This window comes from Strongylocentrotus purpuratus, unplaced genomic scaffold, assembly GCF_000002235.5.
Source record: "Strongylocentrotus purpuratus isolate Spur 01 unplaced genomic scaffold, Spur_5.0 spur5_scaffold_21, whole genome shotgun sequence".
Lineage (NCBI taxonomy): Eukaryota > Metazoa > Echinodermata > Echinoidea > Camarodonta > Strongylocentrotidae > Strongylocentrotus > Strongylocentrotus purpuratus.
The window spans coordinates 15,454,384-15,480,240 of record NW_022145607.1 but is presented as its reverse complement, the minus strand read 5'-3'; the positions used below and the strand labels follow the sequence as shown (position 1 = coordinate 15,480,240).

General features: G+C 37.1%; 2 protein-coding genes across 2 annotated transcripts in view; both read right to left on the bottom strand.

Annotated features, from left to right (window-relative positions):
* The window catches only part of LOC584375 (vacuolar protein sorting-associated protein 13C), a 37,411-nt gene extending 28,584 nt beyond the window's left edge, over nt 1-8,827 (bottom strand). Inside the window, exons 1-11 of the mRNA XM_030994175.1 lie at nt 8,669-8,827; nt 6,943-7,039; nt 6,141-6,316; nt 5,582-5,760; nt 4,557-4,684; nt 3,344-3,491; nt 2,568-2,754; nt 1,978-2,094; nt 1,499-1,654; nt 700-796; nt 224-408 (exon numbers count right to left, since the gene is read on the bottom strand). Of these exons, the coding sequence (XP_030850035.1) occupies nt 224-408; nt 700-796; nt 1,499-1,654; nt 1,978-2,094; nt 2,568-2,754; nt 3,344-3,491; nt 4,557-4,684; nt 5,582-5,760; nt 6,141-6,316; nt 6,943-7,039; nt 8,669-8,827 (1,629 nt within the window). The remainder of the gene's footprint in view (nt 1-223; nt 409-699; nt 797-1,498; nt 1,655-1,977; nt 2,095-2,567; nt 2,755-3,343; nt 3,492-4,556; nt 4,685-5,581; nt 5,761-6,140; nt 6,317-6,942; nt 7,040-8,668) is intronic.
* Nucleotides 8,828-9,505: 678 nt separating this feature from the next.
* The window catches only part of LOC105446225 (vacuolar protein sorting-associated protein 13A-like), a 54,334-nt gene continuing 37,982 nt past the window's right edge, over nt 9,506-25,857 (bottom strand). The window contains exons 12-32 of the mRNA XM_030994174.1: nt 25,284-25,410; nt 24,779-24,888; nt 23,777-23,913; nt 22,794-23,142; nt 22,331-22,477; nt 21,598-21,685; nt 21,100-21,217; nt 19,207-19,279; nt 18,697-18,774; nt 18,182-18,365; nt 17,304-17,443; nt 16,580-16,805; nt 15,957-16,030; nt 15,009-15,151; nt 13,930-14,021; nt 12,981-13,173; nt 12,507-12,597; nt 11,765-11,929; nt 10,626-10,700; nt 9,948-9,977; nt 9,506-9,763 (exon numbers count right to left, since the gene is read on the bottom strand). Coding sequence (XP_030850034.1) covers nt 9,518-9,763; nt 9,948-9,977; nt 10,626-10,700; nt 11,765-11,929; nt 12,507-12,597; nt 12,981-13,173; nt 13,930-14,021; nt 15,009-15,151; nt 15,957-16,030; nt 16,580-16,805; nt 17,304-17,443; nt 18,182-18,365; nt 18,697-18,774; nt 19,207-19,279; nt 21,100-21,217; nt 21,598-21,685; nt 22,331-22,477; nt 22,794-23,142; nt 23,777-23,913; nt 24,779-24,888; nt 25,284-25,410 — 2,886 coding nt within the window. The 3' untranslated portion in view covers nt 9,506-9,517. The remainder of the gene's footprint in view (nt 9,764-9,947; nt 9,978-10,625; nt 10,701-11,764; nt 11,930-12,506; nt 12,598-12,980; nt 13,174-13,929; nt 14,022-15,008; nt 15,152-15,956; nt 16,031-16,579; nt 16,806-17,303; nt 17,444-18,181; nt 18,366-18,696; nt 18,775-19,206; nt 19,280-21,099; nt 21,218-21,597; nt 21,686-22,330; nt 22,478-22,793; nt 23,143-23,776; nt 23,914-24,778; nt 24,889-25,283; nt 25,411-25,857) is intronic.

Genomic DNA, 25,857 nt, shown 5'->3' with positions numbered 1-25,857 from the left:
GGGCATATATGGCACTTACTAACACTAAGGGTTTCGTCATCCTACCAGAGGTCAGCCTCAGCAGGTCCACATTGCCCAGGGCTTCCTCTAGCTCCATGTAGGCCTCAAACCTTGACACCGGAACAGTCAGTCACATGGTTCATTCACCAACAAGCACAGGCAATGAGTAATTAAGCTTTCCCTCTCGCTCTCTTTTAGTGCGATTCTCACAGTCAGTACTTACATTGAAGGACCAGTCAATGACAGAAGCATGGAAACCACAGGTCAGCCTCAGCAGGGCCACATGGTCCAGAGATTCCTCTAGCTCCATGAAGGCCTCAAACCTGGGCAGCTGGACAGTCAGCTTCTGCCTGGGTGTGGTGGTGGGTTCAGTAGGTGGGGCAAAGTCTACCATGTTCTTCATACTCCCTGCAAGGTTGTCGAGATAAACAAATGGTGGATGTAAAAGAAAAACAAATTTAATGATCCTGAAAAGTAAAACCATTGAGCATATGTAGACTCATTTATCCTCTTCAATGAAATTTGATTTTTGTGAAATTTCCATTGACAAAGGGCATTTATCACAGGCTTAGTATTGAACGGTGTGCGTGTGTGTGTGTATTTGGGTTTTTACAGACGTGTACATGTATCAATCAGATATGATTATTTACGTCTGGGGACCGACCTTTAACGTCACCCTCCGAAAGACGGGATAATTACCTTTCCTTTTATGGAAGCTGTGAGAGAAGATTGGTTTAGGACCCCATAGATCCTCATGCTCATAATCTTCAAGGAGCTGTCGGCTACTGGCAGGTTTCTGTATAATGAGAAATAGTTCTTTAGTTAAGACACTTTTCACCATATTTATTTAAAGCGGGACTGCACTACCTGTAGTTACGTGCCCCCTCTATATAGCAAACAATGCCTAAGCAGTACTTGTTGGTCCCCCATGATCCCCTTTTTCTTATGTTAATTGAGAGCTGATTTGATGAGATAACCACTTGTTAGTGACCATGCAGGGAGGTCCAATCCCTCCTGGCCAAACTAGAGCAGATAGGCTTTAAAGCAAATTCTAGTTTCCTATTAAAATGAACAGGGGTACTGTGGTACATTTTGTGCAGTATGGATTCATGTAGAAGTCTACAAATTGAAAACAGACTTTGCAAAGTTCTAGCGTAGGCTACAGATACTGTATATACATGCAGTAGCACCTCCTTGCAAAAAAGTATCCAATTCGAGGTTTCTTTCAGCTAGTATTTATGGCTATACAGTGCAAACAATGCTCATGCACATATTACAAACGGTTGAGCGCCAAGTTAGACTATTTTCAGCCAGTCGCACACTTGCCTTATTACAAATGCCCGCTTTTTATGTAAACAGAGCAACTGAGCAAGTTTCAAGTAAATTTGAACAGATAATATTATCACCCCAGTAATTGGATTCAATTTCACAATATTGCACTTATTTACAATAGTGCACACATACATGTAAACGTAGAAAAGCAATGATTTTTTCTAACCTGTGTGACGGATGTAAGGGCCTCGGATACCCCCCTGACGACATAAACGACTCTCGGTGATACATGAAGACATACATCAGTCAGGTCAGCGGTCATCAGGTCACCCTGGTCAGGGGTCGTGACCCGGGTAAAGGTCACCGCACAAGGTTCAAGCACCTGTTCAAAAAAATACACAGGTATTAATCACATTGCATAGATGTGAAGTCAAATTATGAACTAGTCAAATAAAATAACATTTTTCATAATATGACAAAGACATGGTTTAATATGACAAAGACATGGTTCTACTCAATCAACAATATTTTCATGGAGCTCCGTATCACATGTCATTATATGAAAAATAAACGAGATCATAATCATTATCATACAGATATCACTGATTATACATGTATGAACAAATGCAATAGCAGGTTGAGAATTGAATCATTTCCAGTGGCCTCAGCACATGAAGCACATGCATATAAAGATAATATATTTACCTGATAAGCTGTCCTCATTGCTTGGGAGTAGACGCAAGAAAAGACCTGTACTTTATCCAAGTTGGCAACTACCTGCTGTCCAGATTCACTGCTCTTATAGGCAAATTTACCCACACTCTACAGGATGAAAGATTAAATAAGAAAGGGTTCACAACATGTCATAAAAACTAGATTCCCTGGTATTTTCCTGCCATTTTCCCTGAAATGGGCTGTGGCAACTGTTGTTCAGAGTAAGATTTTGATAAACAAATCTTTCGAATTAAAATATACACAGGTCATATACAACGCCTCTATTTTATTCTTTCAATCAGAAGAGCAACACACTAGATTAATTTTTAGAATACCCCACCAATAGGATTTAGGTACATGAATGTCCAACACCTAGAGTTAGGGATTGGGGAGGGTTGAGATTAGATTTAGGGTTAGGGTTATGGTTAGTGTTACCTAAGAAACTTAAGTCTTTAGACTTAGCTTCATTGGTGAAGCGTTGGGTAACCTACAAACGTTTGGTAAACTTTAGTGGTGAGGTATTCTAAAGTTGCTCCAATAACTTCAAGGCAAAAAAACACATGATATAAAAACATGCCTACCCTAAGGACAAGACATTGGCTATTCTGACTGGTTGGGTCATCAAACAGCACCACCTCTGGCCTCCGCAGCTGGCATTTGACCTGTAGTGACCTAGAGGTGGGTTTAGCTGGGGTCGCAGCCCTGAGGTTCAAGCCCTCTGACTGACTCACGCTCTGACCGACTGGACCTCCTTGCACCGACAGTGTCCTGCAATTTCAAAGATGGCAAGGGGAAAATATTGATCTTGAACCAACGTTAAAGACTCATTCATATATGACGTGGTAAAGCGTGGTATTTTGTTGTTGTTGTTGTACATTTCTGTACTATACTGTATATCACACAGATGCATGAGTATACATAGGACCTTTGTTACGAGCAGCTATAAAATGTGTTTCATCTCCCCTTGCGACTCATCTTCATGTTCAAAAAATGTGACAGTATACAACAGTGTTTTGTTATGTGTAAACGAGACTTTACCTGTGTAGCTACGTGTATGATAGAACAAAGTCAGCAACATGATCCGCTCTAAATTTGCATAATCATGGGCCTTCGATCATAGCATATTCATCAACAATAAAACAATATGCAAGTAGAAATTGAACAGAGCAATAAAGATAAAGGATATATTCTAGCATGAAAATTATAGTGATAGATTTCTGATGATCTCAGTGACTTTACCCTTGATCTCCAAAGTTATTTCACTCTGACGTGCAGCATACTGATAATCATGTCTTGAAATTCATGCGTCAAAATGTTGTCATGACCGAAAGAAGGGGTGGGGTGGTATAATACGTACCTAGATGTCTGTCTGGATGTCTGTCCACCGCTGGGACTGAGCGGTGACTCTAGCTTGCTCTGGGTCAACGCACTACTGAGGAAGTTATAGATGGCCAGTAGATAGTGCACAAAGATGTTCACTCTCACACCTTCTATGATGAAGTCAACTGCATGGGACAGAACAAGAGATAATACGTATAATATGTTCTCACATGTAGACATAAGAATTACATAAAGAAATAAAGAAAACATAAAGGTTTCCTGAAATACCCATTCATGGGTAAGAAAGTAGTGTACAAAGATTGTTTACATTGATACCTTCTATGATAAAGAAAGAAAAACCAAAATACATGAATTAAATGTACATGTACATTGTACATGTACCTTTACAATCAATGTACATGTATACATTATTCAAATTATCAAACGTTTGAGAGTTTGATAAGCATAAAGAAACCTTTTCCTGAAGTACATACAGCATATATACAGAAGATTAACTATACTATAAAAAATACTTGTCATTCCTTTATTATTGAAGGAAATGTCTGAAGTAATATTTTGCATGACCCATTGAATAGTGCAACAATGTTTTTCTCTAGGTAGCTTCTTGAGACAGCTTGAACTTGCAGTAAGGTTTTAAAGTGCAAAAGCTTGCTGTCAATAAAAGTACTTGATATTATCTACACTGTTTGATCATATGTATAGTTGGAAATTTTTACACCGATACATGAAATATCAAATTCATGAGGAATTGAATTTAATGAGAAACACTAAGTAGACTGCTGATACTGTATGATTCCCTTTTACTCACAGGTTTGTAGCTGATGTTCATCCTGCGTGTAGGTGAACTCTATCATGGGAATCACTTTGGGGGATTCAAAATTCAAACCTGTTGCTGTTACATGTTTAAAGCCCCTGTGGACCACCCTGGTACCCATCAAATTCTAGGCTCACATTCTTTCATGAGATTTTTTAAAAACTATCATATTCCTTGAATAGAATCGGTCAGTATAATTCAGGATTACATGTACATTAGGTACACCTAACTAATCTGCTGATACTGTACAATTGCCTATTACTCACAGGTTTTTAGCTGATTTTCATCCTGAGTGTAGGTGAACTCTATCATCGGGGTCAAATTATATGATTTCATATTGAATTCATCAGAATCGGATCATTGGCTCGAATATACGATTAGGAACATTACGTAGACTGCTGTTACTATTACTCACAGGTTTGTAGCTGGTTTTCATCCTGAGTGTATGTGAACTCTATCATGGGGGTCACCTTGGGGGATGGAGGGCTCCCTGGAGCAGCAGAGGTACGAAGACGAACCTTCCTACTGCTCTTCAGGAGTAACCTTACAAAGAGAAAAAAAGGAAGAAAGATCTTAAAGGCATAGTTTAACAATGTTAAATCTGAGATGCATGGCCCTACGTGTTATCAGTGTCTGTGATATGGTGTAGTATTGAAGCCCTACAACAAATTGCGCTTCATAATGATCAAGAAGTGCCTCAAAAAAGTAACAATCTTTGAGTGACCGGTTTTACCATACTCGTTTTCCCCAATAGACTGTAGTGTTATGAAAACCATTGGGAAAACGCAAATTTTGATTTTGATTTCCAATCATAAATATCTTGATAATGAGACAGGTGATCGGCTTGTAAAAGTCATGGGGTTCCTGACTGACCAAAAGGTTTATAATTCAGGATTTTGTTTCAGAAAGTTACCCAATCCCTTTAATAAAAAGTATAATTTGGGTTTTGCATTGTAGCAACATCCCATAGATCCTACATGTACATGTATGATATGAAATAGTTTGCTAGTAGTCTTAAATACAATATTTTGTGTGTGCATCTACATGTATGTGTAAAGTGACTGGCTTCCCTTATCAGTTAATTTACATGTATGTAAAGTCAATCCACAATTCCGCAATGTTGTATTACAGGTATGTGAAGTCGACAGCTTTATCCATCAAGTAGAAATGAGAAAGATAATTTGGTGAACATATGTTTTCGATTTAACTACTCTGTAAGTTTGTTTTGACAATCTCTTTATGCATATTATACTTGTATACTGAAAAATTGGAAAATGTACATGTAGTCACTGGTACAGTGTACATGTACTGTACTTCTACAAACCTCAAAATTTAGAGATTTGAGAGTACTCACGAAGAAAGGAATTTTAAGTTCATTATGAGTGACCTCTAAAAACACTCTTTATGTATTAAATGAGCAATGTTCATGTATTGTCTTACTGTCTGATAGCAAGAGGGCTGTTTGGTCGAATGTCTTCAAGGGTGATTGTTAGTACGGAGGCCGTGACGTTCATGGCTCCAGTACTGTAGGCAGACGCTGATCCGTTGACCTGATGGAGTCTGAAGCGAGACAGACCGTTCCTCGGGTCACGGGAAGATACGCCCTTTCCACTCCTTTGCTGAAATATTATCAATAATAATAATAACAATAATGGTTATACTGTGCTATACACAAAGATGTTCTATAAAGCTTCCCATGCAAACAACATAGGAAAAAGAAAAAACGAGAATCCATCAATTGTTACTTGAGATAACGCGATCACGAGAACAGGGCGTACGGACAGAGAGACAACCTGAAAACATACTGTAATGCCTCCGGCTACTTTGTAGCGGAGACATAAAAACTGGCTTTGTGTTGTTTTTTTTTTTACAAATGTTGATAGATTAGATAACAGAAGGCAGTGGATCCATTGCTGATGAAACAATTATTAGCTTTTGTTGAGATGGATATTCATTTTGTAACAGAGTAAGATATTTCCAAAAAAGTACATTCCCCTACCAATCTTTGTTCATTGGTATAGAACTCCAACTCAGCTCCATCCATCACAAACTGAATGAACATGGTCTTCCTTGGCTTGGTGTCCTTGGGAGGAGGAGTGGGTGTAGGGACCGGTGGAGTGGCACTGGTACCTGGAAGACTTTCATGAACTTCTGCCTCGGTGGTAACCATGGTTTCTTGAAGAAGAAAATAAATCGGTAATGATGATGATGATGGTATTAAAGATACATTTTTATTGTCATTAATATATGAATTTCTTGGCATCAGCAGAAATTATTAGAAGGAAAATACAGATATTTAATACTTTGTACTTGAAATGTTTTGATGACTTGGGGCATAAAGATGTTTGATGCTGTGAAGCTGTATTTTAGTGAAAATTTATTGGCAAATTCCAAACTAAAACCAAATATAATTGACAATTTACTGTCGTGTTTTCAGAACTGTATGCTTACAAAGATACAAAAAAGAGACTGTGAGAAAGGAAAAGAGTGGCTGGGAAAATGCTACATAATTCTGTTGACATTACTCTGCTAGATATGATTCCATTGCTCAAAGCATGGACACACACACACAAAATTAACCTTATCTTACATGTATGTTTACTCATGCAGCATTATTTTTTAAGAAATATCATTTATTTCACTTTATATAATAACCACGTCAAAATGTTAAATAATTAAACCTTTAATAATCACAAGGACATATAAATATTGAGGCTTAAGATGGTTATTTTGACAACATCATTATATGGAGAAAGTTGCAATTTCAATGGTGAGCACAAGAAGGAAAGAACTTGACTCACCTTCAATCATTGCTTCTGCGACAACCCTAGGGGGCGCCATCAGGTTATCGCTCAGCGTCGCCAAGATTGTCACAATGTCTTGTTCTCCTATATTGATCTGAAATAGATTTTTACATGTAATGGTACCTTAAGCATGTCAAGAAGAACAAGAACCAGCATGTGCATGTATTGACATTTACATGTGCATAATACTAAACACACGATATACATTTATATGTAAAGTCACCATAACCATCATATTTAATGTTGCATACATTGTACTTACATGTAGGTGCATTTTTGCATCAAAATATCTTCATAACTTTTGATAGATAATCAAAATCATACATGCACCATATTTTCCAATTATCAATGGCATGTAAAATAAAATAAGTATAAGAATGCACCATGCTTTCTTGATCAAATGCTAAAGAAATGTTTCCTATTCGTATACACCTCATCACAAAATGTAAATACATTTTAATATTATCATATGAATACATGTAAAGAATAGTTACAATGTTGATCATAAAGTTGGAATAAATTTTCCTTACCTCTTTCCATGAAATGATTGTGACACTATTATTTATTCTCAATGGATAAAGTTCATATCTTCTAATAACTATATTGATAAATCTTTATTGTTGATCAGTAGAGTTCTGAGAAGATATAAATCTTATAAGAATAAATCATATCATCACAATATTTTCATGGAAATAGATTTTAAAAAATGTATTAAAACTATATATTGGCAACAGAGTAATTAGAGGTTCATGAGAACAAGAAATGTAAACAAATCAATGTATATATTTCTTTCTCCAGCATGCACATATATGAAGATAAGAAGTTGAATGGAAGTGAAAAAATGAAAAAAATTGCAAGAAAATTTCATATGGACATGTACATTGACATCAATGCATAAACCCGTTAAAAAAATAAATATGTTTAGAGAAATGTATTTCTCGTTCATTATTCGTTTGTGAATACATAAACAAATAAATAAAGAAATAAAGAAGCAGACAATCACACAAATAACTACAAAATAACTAAATGAATGGATGAATACAAAATAGACACATAAATAAGCAAATAAATGGATGGATAGATTACTAAATAAATAAACAGATAAATGAATGAATGAATGAATATTTGACTAAAGCAAATACAGGTAATAAATAAATACATTAATTAATCTATGAATCAATGTATATTATCCTCCAGTGCAGCAAGTAAAGAGCTGAGAATCAATTTAAGACTTCATTGTTGAATGTCTGCAAGGCTAAATGTGATAGAAGACGTGCTGATGGCAGGCTCCCAAGAAATAATAAATGCAATAAATAACTAGCGAGCTGATTTGTTGAGAAAGTTGTTGACCCATCTCTCAAAATTACAGCGCTAGAGTGACTGTCGCAACTAAACCGAATGATGGCGCAAGGAATGTGAAACGCGAGAATTGCCGGCAGTTAATTTCTAGCATTAGTCAATCCCATGCTTTCACCCTGGAGTTACAGTATATGGAACACCATCCTGAACTATGACCCCAACTGTATATAAATCAAACCACCTTCAAGATTGCAACCTAAGCCCTGACTCTACATCAAGCGTGCTTTACATCATTTACAAAATAATAAAGCCCAGAGCAAGTGTTAGATCAGAGTTTTTTCTAAGCTACATGAGTAAATTTTCCTTATTCTTAGGTTCACTGCATGCAATAAATTATTATAAAAAAACAAATCATAAGTCAAACCTGCACTATTTCCAGATTTGCAGTGACCCTGAGTGGAGTCACAGCAGCTACGTTGGGGTCAACAGGTCGGCTGAGGTCAACACGGAGTTCAACGGGTTCAATGATGAGACGATACGAGCCCACGGTTTGATTGGAGTGGATTACAGCTCTGAATATCATACAGAGGGAGAGAGAGAGAGAGAAAATAAAGACAACCATTTTATGTTTGTATTCATTAATCTAAATTACAGAAATAAAATGGTCAGTGTCAAAAAAGACTTTTTGTGTTAACCTGTACAGAATTATCTTTTTCTTTTAAACTTCTGTTGTAAGAGTTACAATGGAGATTAGTTTGGTGAAAGAGTTTTTAATTGTTGTTTACAACCTTTACGTATTATGCTTGTAATTATTGGTATGAGATAGAGAGCCAAGGCAAACGTCAAGACAGAAATAGACAAAGAGTGCCAGGAAATAGAAAAACACAGACAGAGGAGATTGATAGAAACAGAGAGAAAAAGGAGAGGGATGAGATAATATATTATAGTAATAATAATCTTAAAACCCATGAAGATTTATATAGATTAGGTTTTTTATATACCGGTAGAAGCAAATTAAAAAAGAAAATCTGTTCATCCATTCCATTTTGTAAAGCACTTTGAGAATTACAGTTGACTATGCATAAGTCGAACCTGTTGGGACTACAAATTAGTTTGACTTTCAAATCTGAATTACGAAGTGTAAATAACACATGTTTTGCATAGTTCTGTCAAAAACATTGATTTGGCTTAAAAGGAAAATTTGACTTGTGCAAGTTATGAAGCAGGTTTGACTGTACCATGCACTTAATAAATTGATTACTATGATCCTTATTCACCTTGATATCTGCACTGATGTGAGTCTGGTGGTGATGTACATCATCAGGGGGGCTGTCACCTTGGCCCGCCCATCCGGCGACTCGATCCCGCCCTCCGTGTCAAAGGAACTGATGATTGACAGGTTGCCCAGGTTAGCCACCAAGGCGTGGGCGGAGCTTGGCTTCTCGGGGACCAGGATGATGGGGGATCGGATCTTGATGTCCAGTCCCACCTTCACACCGGTCTGCTGTATGTCATCCACCTGAGGAGTGAAAGGAGAGTGTGTATAGTGTTAGACTGCATGAAGGTACATAACCTTCAGTGGTTGGAATTCATTTTTTGTCCCTTTATGATGCTGTACCAAGATGCAGACATGCTTTATGATGGAAGAGAGATGGAGATATACGTATGATGATAGAAAATTTTGGATATTTTTCGTCACCAACCTGCTCTATTTTATCTCTCCTGTCATCTACCTGAATAGTAAAGGAATAATAACACATGTAAACATATTAAAAACAACATTCAGGATTCAATAGTTTTCATGTGTTCAGCAACTTCTATACATACATTACCAGCTTCAGACACAGAAACTTTTCAACTCACATTGAAAGTTTACTCAAAGATAACAAATTCAAGGTGGGTCTGAATATTAAATATGTTCCCTTCACGCTCATTAATTTAATCATTTGAATACTTAAAAGAGTTGGGGGTTATTTCATAGTATACAATTGTGACTGGTCCTCTTACACAGTCTTCAAAAGCAAAGTTAATGGGAGAATACATACATGTATATGTACGGCAACAGATACTTCACCAAAAGTCTATTCCATAAGCATGAAGTGATCATGGAGAAATAAGTTATTCCTCCCCCCCCCCAAAAAAAAAAAAAAAAATATTCATCTACAGAATAATAAAACAAACACGAAGACGCATGATGGCTCAGTGGTAGAGCAGTGGTCTTATAACAAGGTGGTCCCGAGTTCAAAACCAAGAGAGGCCTTAAAGCCGTCTTTCCCCTGGTTGCTTACTTACAAGCACCTACATGATTTCTTTAATAGCAGTCAGGTAAAGCAATCCTCAAACACCATCATCACAAAAAAGAATGAAAAGAGATAACTTACTGTCTTGACTGCTATGCTGGATGCCTCTTTGGCTGTATCTATAGCACCTTGGTTGAGGAATGGCTCAAAGAAAGACTAGAGACAGAGGGATATCAGTAAAAAGAGAGAAAAACATTGTCCTGTTATTAGCCACTAAACATATTACATTGCTGTTCACATTAAATTTACTACCCCAAATGTGTGTCCATCCATTCATTTTGCAGTGCACATATTTCTGTCATACCCACACTCAAGAAAGAAAGACTACCTAGAGTCCTCTTCAGGACTCCCCAATCCTCCCCCCCCCCTCTCTCACATGGTGCAAACGCAAGCCTACTGTACAAAATAAATTATTTCACAAGTGTATTATTTCATGTTGACGTAGAAAGACAGCACCATCGATTTTAATCATATGCCTTAGTTTTAATTTTCATATAACCATCATATACATTCATTGATACCCCAATAAATAAATCAGCAATGGAACAGAGAAGATGTCCATGCTCATTTCAATAATAGGGTACGACAAAATTGTAATGCATTTAATCCAGTTCATATGCCTTGTGCTCTAAAAGCCAAGTGCTCGGTATAGGTACTGCACTTTCATTTACTGTATCAAATAATATAAATTATATTCAACACCCTCAACCAGTTACTTTGAAAGTCTCTCAGCCAGGGAGTAGTGGATTTCACCACACCTGCAAACTTCGCCACAGAGGGGCAAAACATTCTAAAAATTCAGCGCCAAACATACCGAAGGGTTGATTCTGGCCCTGCCCTCTACCCTTTGGGTTGATTTTGATTATCAATTAATAAGAACTGGGGGGGGGGGTTAACAAAGATCCTAAGTCAAACTTAACTCTAAGTTGGATTTAAACATTATGGAGAGCCATTTGTAGCCTTAAAATGAAATATATTCAAAAGCAAAAATTCTAGTATTTTAAACTTTTCATAAATTTCACATCAAAAACATAAAATATCCTTGATAATAAAAAATATGAAAGACTTGAATCAACATTTCATACCTTCTAAAATAATTTTTACAAAATATTTTCATAGATGCTAACGGTTTTCCATAAATGTTAAGTCCAACTTAGAGATAAGTTCAACTTAGGATCTTTGTGAAACACCCCCCTGAAGTGACAGAAAGTGTTCCTCACCAGTAGTTCCTTGATGTAAGGTCCGAGCAGCACTACCTGGATGCTGCCCAGCCTGACCTTGAGGCTGTAGTCCAGCTGGACGTGGGTGGGTCCCGTAGAGGCCCCAGGGTCTGGGGGGATGATGGTGGGTATGGGCTGACGGGTGGGCTGCTTGAACTGCACAAACTGTGTTCATAATGAAAGAAAATACATGTAGGTACATTTAGTTATCATCCTACATCATTTAAGCCTTTTAGCCATTGACTTCTTACTTTCACCTTCCCCTTTTCTTAATAAATGAGCATTTCTATTTATGCAGGCACTGGGTAAATTACTTCATTACTTTAATTTGACTTTATACATTTCCCACCATGTCAAAGAAACACACTGTGTGTAAAATAGGTAATCATTTATAAAGCATAAAAGCACAACTTCAGGTCACAAACAAATTACTGTATTGTTTTAGATTGGAAAAGTAGCCCATAGCATATGTCAACAACCTAAAATTGTAACTTTTGATACATAAAACTTGTATTTACAACCATTTTTGCAATTACTTAAACATGCAGGTATTTGCCATTGATGAATTAATCAAAAATAATAAATAAAGCAGAATGAATATCTTTAAAGTAACAGCCTGCATTCCTGATAAATAACATTGCAAATATTCTGAATCACTGCTCCTTGGCAAGTCCTCTTTACTTGGTTGTCTCTCTTAAAATCTGTAAAACTTGAATTACAATAACCATTCCTGTAGGCTTACCCTAACATCAATAGCAGTCTGATCCTGTAGACATATAATCTTGGGATAAACGGTGTTAACCACTGCATCCTCAAAGGAGAAGTCTTTCAATCTGTAAAAACATAAGTGAACAATATAAGGGACCAAGTAGATAATGTGACTGGCACACTACTAGCAATTGTACATGGCCTTGAAGAAATACACTATGACCCATAAGCTACTTAGATTTAAACTTGATGCTGTGTTTGGGCTTTTGTCCTAATACGAGTTCAAAGGAAATTAGTCTGAGGTCTAAGTTTTCCTTGTATCAAAACTGATTTAGATCCTGGATCAAGTTGAACTGATTTAGAAGTATAGGGATCATCATCATCATCATCGTCGCTGTTGACGTCATCACCACCACCACCATCATCACCATTACCCTCATCATCATCATCATCATCATCATCATCACCACTACCACCACCACCACCATCACCATCGTCGTCTCCTCACCTTGCCTTCACAGTCATCCTTGTATCCTTGTCTATGAGTGAGAACTGTAGTCCTCTGATGTAGACATTGGCCAGAGACTCATGGACATCAGTCAGCGTGATGCAAAGGTACTCCATCGTCGCCTCACCATAGAACCTTATCACCCCTCTGACTGGAGCCTTGGGTGCCTGAGGTTTGGCAGGTGGGTCCGTCTCTGCATATACATTTGTAGCGATAATGTACACATGAATTCTCACAAAAAATGCAGATATTCAAGAGCATGAGGTACATGTACTAGTATTTTTAAGCTGGTAAACCTTTGGACAAGAGTTTTGGGAATCTTGAAAATTGAAAGATAATTTGTTGAGAATCTTATCTTTCATGACTACTCCTAATGTACACGCAAACATATGAAAGATGCATCAGAAATGGATTGAAGTGTCATTAAGAAAAATTTGAAAGAGTGAAGATTAGATGACATCCGAATATCATTAACAGTAGTTACGAAGAGGAGAGGTCCAAGAAGACCTCCTTGGGGGATATTTCAAGAGAAAAGGAAAACTACATTCTATTTGGTTAGAGAATGCAAAAAGACTTTAATCCTTCATTTAATTCCAAAGCCAAAACAAAGCATTCTCTTTACACGATATTGTTGATATGTAACTGTCTTCAACAATTATTTGAATCAATATTTTCTTGGATTCTGTGCAAAATTCACAATACTCCTTACAAGATCTTAAAGCCCCACTGCACTACTTATAGCTACTTGTGCCTTTATATAACAAACAATGCCTAAGCAGTAACCGTTGGCCCCCACCATCCCATTTTTCTTATGTTAATTGAGAGCTGATTTGATGAGATAACCACCTGTCAGTGACCTCACTGGGAGGTCTAATCCCCTGTGGCCAAACTAGTGCAGACAGGCTTTAACATTCATGATCTAACATGAATGGTATGGGGTGCAACTCACCTTGCTGTGTTTGTGTACTGGGAGGGATGGGTTCAGGGTCTGGTGCTGGTGATGTGCCAGCAACCTTCTCGGTCAGTGAGATGGAACTCAGACTACATGTACATGGACATGAAATGAATGAATAACATAATAACAAGGTTTAAATTGAAAATGTGAATATTATTCAATATTGATTACTGAACTTGGGTATACTGCTGTATTGTGCAAATTGTAATGTGAAAGAAACACACTCTGACTGATTAAGGGGAAGATTATTGAAACAGTAACAATTGGTTAAAATGTGGTTTCTTTATACAATAGAAATACTATGCACATAGTCAATTTGGAAAATGTATTACAATGTTTATCAATGAGCTAAAAAATGATACACTGTATGTTGGATTTACTTGATGTGCATATTTTTAAAATGAAAAGTGAACTTTTATAATAATGGCAAACATGAGTGATTGTGTCAATATAACTACAGAACATTTTTATTTTCAAAGTGATTCTAAACTGTTTGAATGAACAATTCATAGATCAGATTAACTCATATGAACTTTCTTCACATTTAATGCTATGCATTTTGACCTGTTGATTTCACTTCCTCTCTTTCTCTCTCTCTCCCTCTCTCATGTTTTTATCTGCTCTATCTACATTGTATCTTTCTCTATCTCTGTATATCTGTCTGTGTTTTTTGCCATTTCTGTCTCAGCTTCACTCTCTCAATTACTCCCTGCAGTGTCTGCACCTCATTGTTTTTCTACAAAAATCAAATTTGCCAACTTGTAACACTCATATTTCCAATTTAAACTGATTATTTACAGACCTTGTAATCATCTCTGTGATGGACTTCTTCAGGAAGAGCACGGCCGTTCTCTCTCTCTCTCTCTCTCTCTTCTCTCTCTCTCTCTCTCTCTCTCTCTCTCTCTCTCTCTCTCTCTATCTTTCCCTATCTCTGTATATCCACCTGTGTTTCTTGCCATCTCTGTCTCAGCTTCACTCTCTCACTTACCCTCACTCACTATTTCCCTACAAGAATCCAATTTACCAAGTTGTAACACTCATATATTTCCAATTTAAACTGATTCTGTACTAACCTTGTAATCATCTCTGTAATGGACTTCTTGAGGAAGAGCACGGCTGTTCTGTGAAAGAGGATATTGAGTGCACTGAAGTTGATGACGACAGCCTGCTCCGTAGATCCATAGTAACCACTGAAGTCTGGACACTTAGCGTCAACCTGTACAAGTATAGTATAGTAGGATGTGAAAGTTAATGTGGTTGGATGAGCAAGTGTGTGCTTGTAAAATGGCGACTGGCTGGAATGCTCCCCAGGGAGTGGAGAATGTGCATACATTGTGTGCGGTTGTGATAATGTATTGGGCACTATATAAAAGCGGAATATTATTATCATTATTTTTAAAGTACACAAAGAAGCATAAATATAACCTGTAGATGTATTGAAGTTGAAATTTAACTAACAGCAGTACAAGTATGCTTGAAGAATCGATCAATACCACAGTTGATACTGAATAGTTGATACTGAAATTATAGATTTTTGCAAGAAACTGTAGAACAGTGCCTTTTGGCAATATCATTTTGTGGTGTTTGAGGTATACTGTTGTTGAGTATAACAGAAGAGAAGAGATGTAAACATGTTGTATCTATGAGCAACTACAAGAAAAGTTTTGTATGGTTCAGAATCTTTAATTCCTTTTTTCATTTCATACTTTCTTCCACCTCTTGAAAACATTATTTTGACCAGGATCCAAAGAATTTCATGGACAATTTACTTCATCTATGACCCTTTAGTATTGTTATGCTTTTTTTGTGTGCTCCTTTTGTTGTTGTTACTGTTATAGGTTTGAGATAATTCCCAAGATCTGAAGTGGACAATAAAGATTCATGGTATTTGGAGCAGATACAATGAAACGTTGATCTATGTCCTATAATATCCTCCTTTAAGTTACAGTGTATTTCTCTTGATTCTAGAGCTCTATATGGCTAGTAAGTACATAAGTTCTTAACAGTTGCAGAGTACACACCTTTCTGTACAGAACAGAAAACAGCTCTGAAGTAGCCGCTGAGCTGAGCAAATGAAGATAAGTGCCATCTGGACCTAATAAAAGAACGAAGAAGAAAAACATCTTACATTTTTACTTTGAAAGCCAAATGCTGTTGAAGTAGGAAAGGTACATGTTACTAATTGATTTCATGTGACAAAAAAAGAAGAAATTTAGCAGTACAGTACTTAGCAACCACAAAGTCATGATTGAATTGAGTATTTTTCACAAAGTGGCCTTTAGGACTGATGTCGTACAGCTTAACACGGGCATTCCAAATTTGATTTTTGATGATGCGTCATCAAACTTTTGCATAAATGCCTCCATTCAACTGTAAAATAATTTAAAAAAAAACCTTCTCTCTCTCTCTCTCTCTCTCTCTCTCTTTATCTTCACTTTTTCCAGTGTGTCTTGCAACTGATAAATGTTATTTTTCAAAAGATTTACAGCATACTGCCACACTTTAATACATTTAAGACTTTGAAAGTATATGTACATGTAGTAGACAAGAAACTCTTACAAATCATCAACATGCAGTGAAAATGTCAATTAAAATAAAAATCCATCTCGGTTTGTTAAAAAAAAATATTCAGCATCTTGCTCACCTATATGGAACTTATCAATGACTTGGATGCCCCTCAGTCCCATATGCAGGGCCTGGCCGTAGGTACTGAGGGCCACGTCCACACACACAGAGTCTATCCTCAGGCTGAGGTACTCCGACTCTCCAGTCTCGGTGGGGGAGGGAGGAGCTGGACTGGTGCTCCTATCTCCGGATGTAGCTGGAAGGGGTAGAATGCTGGTGCTTGGCTTAGAAATGGACACCACCACCTAATCAAATGGAGAAACACAAGACATAGTGAATTTTTTGTCTGTTTTTAGTAATAAAATTTGCAACTTATATGTGCATGCTGATAAGATTGAAAATATATTTGAAGGTGTTGGGTGCTGTTATTTTGCTTGATAAGTTTTTCCTCACTGAAATATAAAACAGGTACTAAACTGAAGAAATACGAACTACATGTACCTACGAAGGCATCACCCTTTGGATATTTTCTTATATACAAGTTTACTGTATTATTATTATTATTATATCAAAGGCATACAAATATAACACCAATATGCTTGGGCTTGAACATGCAGCTGTCAGGGATACCTCTGACAAGCTGGAGCCCCAAACCTTGCTGTAAAATATCTAGCCTAAAAAAGTTTGAAATTGGAAGGTGTCAAGACCAGAAATCAGGCCATATGGCCTGAAAACTGGCATCCTTAAACTTTATATATTTAAAGCCAGAGTCAAAACTGCTCCTCCTAACAAAGACATATTACCTCTCTGATGACAAATCTGAGAAGTGTGTGGGTTTGGTTCGTAGCGGAATCGTTGTCGTGAAACTTTGGAACCTGTGACGAGGCTGCCCAATGTTGGATATCCTCATCGGAATGATCTGATGCTGTGTAGTATACATCACCTGTATTGAAGTAAAAGTCATACGTGAATAGCAGTCAGAATGATTTGATGCCGTATAATACCGGTATACATCAACTGTATCAAACTAAAGGGCATACACTGTACATGTATGTGCAGAGCTGTCAGAATGATCTGATGCTATGTTGTATATATCACCTGTATCAAAGTAAAGGTCATATATGAACAGCGATATTAACCTTCTGAACAATTACACAATCACTACTGTACATGTACATGTACCAACATCAGGGTAGAGGTTAACTTCTTGTAGCAGATGTTCTCATTGTCAAATTAATAAAATAAGAATCAACATGGGCAACACTATAAACAGGGCTGGGGCCAACACATTCTCTCAAACGTATACAACCCCATTCTCTCAAAGCTGTCTAAACGACATTGACGACAGTCTTCGTCTGAAGAAAAATGCTGTAAGCATTCAAAAGTAAAAAAGAAATTTTCAACCTGTCAAATTGATAGTTGTGTATCACAGGAATGGAATTTATGTTGGACTACAAAAAGTGATAAACACACAGAAAATAGCTTTGAGTGAACCACATAACATGTGGTACAACAAATACCCACATACAGTGTACATGTACATGTATTTACAACTGGGTTGGAATGAAGGCTGTGCATGACACAACCACAAAGCTACATGTACCTACATATACATGTATCTACATGTACATGTATGAGTGGGACTACAGCTTCGGATTTAAAAAGAAGAGTACATAATTACCTTTGAGTGGGGCTACAGGTGGGGTGGGTGGTTGGACAGGGGTATGATCTATATCATCTACGTTGGTTATCTTCCTGGTCTGCAGGGTTGTACCAGCGATCCTGGCCTTCCTACTCCATAGCATGAGTCTCTTGGTACGACGCAAGGCAGCCGCAGAGATCTCAGACTTCACTGCTTTGGGGTCCTACAGAAAAGAACAGAGTCGCACATTAAATTTATTTTTTTTATTTTTATGTATTTGTTAGTCTTGTTGTTGCTATTATTGCTGTAAAAACAAATCAAACATGCAGCGGAAGCGCTGAAATTGGTCAACTTACAAAATATTGCATTCCCAAGAAAATTGATCAGCTTCTTAAAATCATGAAGGCTTCTGACTCCATGTGCTTATTCAATAGCCATGATCCAGTAAGATTTAATTTGATATTCCTTGAAAGAAATCACTTAGTAACTGATTTGTTTTTTTATAGATAAATCCTTCATCTATGATCAGAGTCTGTATATTAATCAAGACTTACGATTGAGGGCATAGGAGTCCTGTATGGAATGTCATTGGAACTGGCTTGAACATCTGGAAGTGGAACATTCTTGGCAAACTGTAAGAGAAAAGAATGCAAAAACAGGGTAACAATGGAGCCCTCATGTAGGAATGCTGTCTAAGCTGTACTCATAACAGTGCGACCACTGAGAGAAAAGAAGTCTACAGGTATTAGAGAGAAATTAAGAGAGGTGTAATCATTATACATGTACATTTCATTTTTTCATGATTCATGATTTTCTCTGAACTGTGCATGGTTTATATCTAGATTAATAGTCGGCAGGGCACTGAATTTAAGCACACATGCAATTACGCAGCCAAATTCAGACCAGAACGCGAAGAGCAAGCATCATAAACTATCACATGATGTCAAACGTATTGGCCCTTTAATATACAGTATCAAGTGTTATTGAAACGAGTTGTAGATATGTTCATACATGTACAATCAATCAGTAGGGCCTATTCCCTAATATCAGTGGGATGACATTACCTTGACGAGAGCTTGAATCTTGGAGTCTGATATCGCAAGTTTGAGTGACGGTAGTACTGCTTCTATTTTGTGCCTTGAAGAAGAGAAAACAAGAGGAAGAAATGTGTGTGAATACTTGAATTTATTTTAAAAACCATGACAAGTACAATAAGGGTGGCATTCTTGAAAGCGGACTAAATTTAGTCCATGGTTTGAACCTCTGACCGAGTATGGAATGCCAAGTGTCCATATGAGTATGTTCTTGAATAATTTAGTCTGTCACTAAATTAATTACAACAATATAACTATAAAATAATTATGTTGACAAATTATTCAAAAATATATTCATATGGACACTTGACATTCCATACTTAGTTGGAGGATTAAACCATGGAGTAAATTACATCTGCTTTCGAGAATACCACCCTAAGAGCCTGTCTCAAAATAGTTCACTGCCTCTGTGTTCCTCCAACCCTTCCTACCGCCGTTGCTTCTTAATACAACCAGAGGGTGTAAGATTGTAAGAGTGTAGGACTACGCCAAAAATAATTCAACATACCGATCGATATATAACTAGATGGAATTTTGACTGCGCGCAGTCGAAAATGATGCCTCCGCCATAGAGCAATTTAAACAAGTTTGGAGTTTAAATCTCCAGTGGTTCTTGAGATATCATGATAACAATCTCAATGTATGGAATTTCATAAGTTCACCTCTGTGACCCTTGACCTTTGACCTACGTGCTCCAAAATCTAATCAGATTGTCTTCCTATGGTGATACACACTATCATTAAGTTTGAAGTTTAAATCTCCAGTGGTTCTTGAGATATTATGATATGGTGATACATACTATCATTAAGTTTGAAGTGAAAATTCTCCAGTGGTTCTTGAGATATCGCGATAACGATCTCAATGTATGGAATTTCATAAGTTGACCTCTGTGACCCTTGACCTTTGACCTACGTGCTCCAAAATCTAATCAGATTGTCTTCCTATGGTGATACACACTATCATTAAGTTTGAAGTTTAAATCTCCAGTGGTTCTTGAGATATTATGATAACAATCTCAATGTATGGAATTTCATAAGTTGACCTCTGTGACCCTTGACCTTTGACCTACGTGCTCCAAAATCTAATCAGATTGTCTTCCTATGGTGATACATACTATCCTTAAGTTTGAAGTTTTTACATCTCCAGTGGTTCTTGAGATATCATGATAACAATCTCAATGTATGGAATTTCATAAGTTGACCTCTATGACCCTTGACCTTTGACCTACGTGCTCCAAAATGTAATCAGATTGTTTTCCTTTAGTAATACACACTATCACTAAGTTTGAAGTTTAAATCTCCAGTGGTTCTTGAGATATCATGATAACAATCTCAATGTATGGAATTTCATAAGTTGACCTCTGTGACCCTTGACCTTTGACATACGTGCTCCAAAATCTAATCAGATCGTCTTCCTATGGTGATACATACTATCCTTAAGTTTGAAGTTTAAATCTCAAATGGTTCTTGAGATATCGCGCTAACAAACTCAATACAAGGAATTTCATAAGTTGACCTCTGTGACCTGTGACCTTTGACCTACGTACTCCAAAATCTAATCAGATCGTCTTCCTATGGTGATAAATACTATTCCCGAGTCTTAAGTTTAAATCTTAAATGGTTCTTGAGATATTGTGATAACGGTCAAACGGGACGGACGGACGTACGGACGTACGGACGGACGTACGGACGGACGGACGTACGGACGGACAACCCGAAAACATGATGCCTCCGGCACCACCTTCGGTGGCGGAGGCATAAAAATATGTAAGGAACAAAGCAAAAAAGTTAAGATGTTGCATATCAAGTTCAATGTTTACATCAAGTGGTATTGCTTGTACGAATTGAATTATACAGTACTCACTGCGGAAGTTGTTTGTAGTCTGGTTTAGCACTGATGAAGGTGTTGACCTGAAGACTTAGACCTGGTAAGATGTGATGTCTCGACTCCCTGGCCTGAAGGGCTTCTCTCCAGTCCGCACCTGCATGTACATAAATATATATACAGTCAAACCTGTCTGTAGCGACTGCACAAGGGAAACACACAAAGTGGTCTTTGTAGAAAATAACAGATGCTTAATTTCTATGACAAATTTGCTCTCAGCCAATCAAATGTTGCCATTTCAGAAGTTTTTTTTAATTCATATTTAGTAGTATTTTAGAAACAAGTTTTAGAAAATGGGGCTCTGGTGATTTTCCCTGTAACAATCACTCCATGGATCTTTTTCTTACACTAGTCAAGTTCCTAACTTTATCTATTCTTTAATTGTAGTTTTATTTATACAGGGTAGCATTGGCATTGTAGTGTATTAAGTACATAACCAATGTTTTAAGAATGCAGTCACAGACAAAGTTATTATACCTTGCTCAACAAGTAGGACTTGTATGTCTGTGATTCTGATGACAAACTTGTCATAGAGCCTGGCTTCTATCTCAGTAGGCGTGGCGTCCTGAATGAAAAGAGATTTAAAACAATGATGGTCAAAATTATAAATGTGTATATTTATAGCTCAAAATTAAAAACATTACAATGATCAGGATTGCAGAAAACTCATCACATGTTCAGTATATGTTCTTCAATATTTAATGTATACAAATACATGTAAAATGAATGTAAATGGACAAATTTCAGCAATGTTTACAGAGACAGGGTAGAAAGATAATTTTCATTCCTCATAATCATAAGAAACTTAAGAGAGTGTACAAGAATTGAATTTATTTGCAATGCATGAGTGAAAAGAAGTATATCTTTGTGTGTGCTGTTTGCATCTTTTCCACGAGTTACTTGCAGGAGTTTTCTCTTTAATAAACATTGTTATATGGATACAGGCAAGGTATTATGTCCAGCATTATCTGTCTTTCCCCAAGGGAATCACACAACGTAAAAACTAGAAACTTTGGTGGGGATGAAAAATTCACAAATTTCATAAGTAGTTAAGATTCTTGAAAGTTTCATGCAGCAAAATGAGTGAAATTAAAGATGCAAAAATTTGCAAAAACAGTTCCTGCCAAGAAAATCCCTCTTGTTTACAATTTGCAAATTCAACTGGCAAAAGTTTCCTGGTGATATATATTACAAGTTTTTAAGTAGTTACCTCAAGAGCAGTGGTGTCCTTCTGTAGCTCACTGTTAACCCTTAGACTACCAAGGTCTAGGATGAGCAGGTAGCCCCCGAGGTCCAAGGATCCATGCTCAGGAATGATGATGTTTGGTGACTTCACATCAAAGTCCACCTGGATTGTCTGAGAAATGAAAGTATATCAAGTAAAGATACCCAGTCAAACATCTCTTTGAGTTAATATATATCAAACTATCATACAAGATTCTGAGATTTTCTGGCGTGTTGCTCTAAAAACTCTATATACAAATCAATCCTTTCGAAAACTTCTAAAGATTCAGCTCCTACCCCCCCCCCAAAAAAAACAAAAAAACAACAACAACAACAACAACAACAACAGGGAGCGATGTCTTGACATTTTGTTATAACTGCAAGACACATCTGTTGCTACAGTGCATGCACGGAAGCAGTGTTGTTTCACTGGATCATACTGTACTTACTTTATGATGTTGTATTGCATAGAGAAGGTTGTTCTGGGAGGCCTTGGCAAGCTCCTGGACCCCAGCATAGGCAGCCGACTTGAGACCCGACAGATCCAAGCTATCGACCTTGAGGAAGCCAATGAGCTCCGAGACAGCATACTGGTTGTAGACTATGTCTACGGGCTCTGAGGTGATGGCCAGAGCCATGTCTGCAGGGACGGTCAACGGAGAGGTCTCAAAGTCCACACTGAAGACCTGGGACGTCATGGAGGTGTCTGGATGAAGCTTTTCTGAGGAGATCAGAGGAACCAGCTCTCGGTTTGGTAGGGCGCCCTCTACACGCATGGCATCTGTACTCAGCATCACACTGAAAGCAAGAATTGATGTCAAATTTACTTTTTAATGGTGGTGGTGGTTATTTTACCTGACTGCTAGGAAAGCATAAATGCTTGTTAATAAGCAACCAGACAGCCGACGGCTCTAGGTCCTCTCCGAGGGACCTGGTAAAGAGGATTAATGCCTTACCAAAGGGCACTAGCTAATCAACTTGGTTTCGAACCCAGGTCACCGGATTACGAGACCACTGCTCTATCGACTGAGCTATCGCTATTGCTACTTCCAAAATGTCTCAAAAATTATCATTTTTGAGTTTTGATGAAGATAAACACAACACTGTAATTGCTAAATATTATCCTGTATTCTTCAATGTACCAGTCATTATATTTTCCTCTTTGTTGACTGATCTGAGCTTGTACGTTCTGCAACAAGTATTTAAGAACAGTTCCATGTCTGTTCTTCGGAGACATTGTACAACCCCCATAAATCCTCTAAAATTCTTACTGAAACTTGAGATCACTGGTAGTACATCATACTCACTGGGCAGCACTGGACAGGTACCAGCTTGTACAACTCCATGTCTGTTCTTCAGAGACATTGTACAACCCCACAAAGACAAACCAGAAACCCCACAGAAACCTGACAAAGATCACTAAAATACTCACTGGACAGCATTGTTGACGGGTCTAAGTTGTACTCCAGCCTGTACGTTCTGTAGCAAGCCTCTCAGTATGGTTCCATTCCTGTTCTTCAAGGCCACAGTGCAGCGGTCAAGGAGGAAGCTCACTTTGGTTCTCACATACTGAAGAAAAGACACAAATACATAAGGTTATGCCAGGCTTTATATAAAAACAGTAACGTCACATATTCAATTCAATTCAATTCAATTCAAGGTTTATTAAAATATATCTTTGCAGCCATTGATGGCAGACAAAAACATGCAAAATTACAAAATAAACATATCAATTACAATGAACATAGATTGGCATCAATTTAAAGCAAAATAGAAATTAAGAGTACAGAATTACAGTTGAAATTCTAGTTTAGATGATGTGATATAGATTGATATTAATATATGTTGAGAGTATATTAATCAGTTGGCTTCAAAATATATAAACAGAAAACCAAAGAGTTCAAAAGTGAATTTCAGAAAAAATGGGCGGTTTTTTCAAAGTGGAGATCGAAGGTGTTTAGAGTTCATTTACAGCAAATGATTTTAAAAAGTATGAGAGAAAATATGAAGAGGTCTTCATAAAATCAGGCAATTCAATGACAAAATAAGACTTTAGTATAAGCTTATGTGATCATATCCAGTAGGTGTAGCAAAAGAAGAAATCACTACAGTCGCTGAATTTATTTCAGTCATCTATAAGTAATTTTGGTGCTGTACAACAATATTCATGCACCAATCTATAACTGCACAAGGTGCTGCACCAAGTTCAGAGATCTAAAACAAAATACAAACACAACAATTTTCTCACAAATTCTCCATTAAATTTGTCTAGCACTTCACATCAGAGTATGCATTCAGATATTTATCTTTACAGACTACATGGGCAAACCTTGTTGGTTTTGTAATGAAAACTTGAATCAGTCTGATCAAGAAATATGAAAGCAAAAAGCAGGAAAACTTCTAGCCACATACATGTAGTGATAAAATGACTGACCTGTACAGGAATAGGGCTAGCATCCACACTGCTGCCCTCTCTCGACTCGCTATAACCTATCCCAGCATACACCTTAGCCTTCTCTTCATCTGTCAGCTGAGACCATAAATCTAGAGACGTAAATAAGATGCAAGACATCATATTTTCATCCATTTTCAAACATCTTCCATCTAAATATGACAGAATTATTTTGTTATTAAATATGCATACAGTGGCTGAAAGCCTTAGCTGAAAGCCATGGCGATTATTTGTATTTAAGAATTAGTAACAAAATATGAAGTGTCCTATACAGCAAAGGAATGCACTAATTGTTATTCTATTGCATCTGACTTTATTAAAACTATTGTACAAAACATATGATGCAATGAATGAATATGAAAATGATACAAAAATTATCAGTGACATTGCCTTCCTATATATTGTTTTCTTTTTCCTTGGAAACTCACTCTCCCTTTCTCTCTTTCTCTCACTCTCTTTTTCTAAATCATGATTAATTTAAACTGACCTTCATCATCGTCCTCTTCCTCCTCCTCCTCCTCATCCCCATAACCTATGAGACGCATGAACCAGTTGGTGTCCTCTGCTTTCTTTTTTCTCCTTGCTCTGTCTCTCTCTGGTTTCTCCTTGATGAACTATAGTGTTTGCGGAAAAGTGATTCAGCATAAAGATAGGAGACATATTTTAAAGGTTCGCAATATTAATTTTAAAAAGCTCAGTACTAAGTTGTCCATTTGGATATGTCTGTTCGTCTGAAAAGGAATATTCCTATCTTGACTTTTTTTACAATCATTTTAATAGTTCAACCAGGTCCATTGATTTCAATTCAGCACACATGCAAAAGGATGATATTTCAGTCAACAGCCAACATGATGTGCATTCTCTCCCCATGCTCGTCAAACGTTACTTTAATTTCACTCTTTAATTGTTTATGATATTGCTACATACATACATGTAGTGTTCAAGGCAGATGATTTGTTTTGAGGTTATAACTTCATTCTCCTACAGCATCTATCACATGCTAAAGTGAGTCAAACTGAAAGACACAATGGCAGAACAGATTTGTCTATCACTCTCATGTA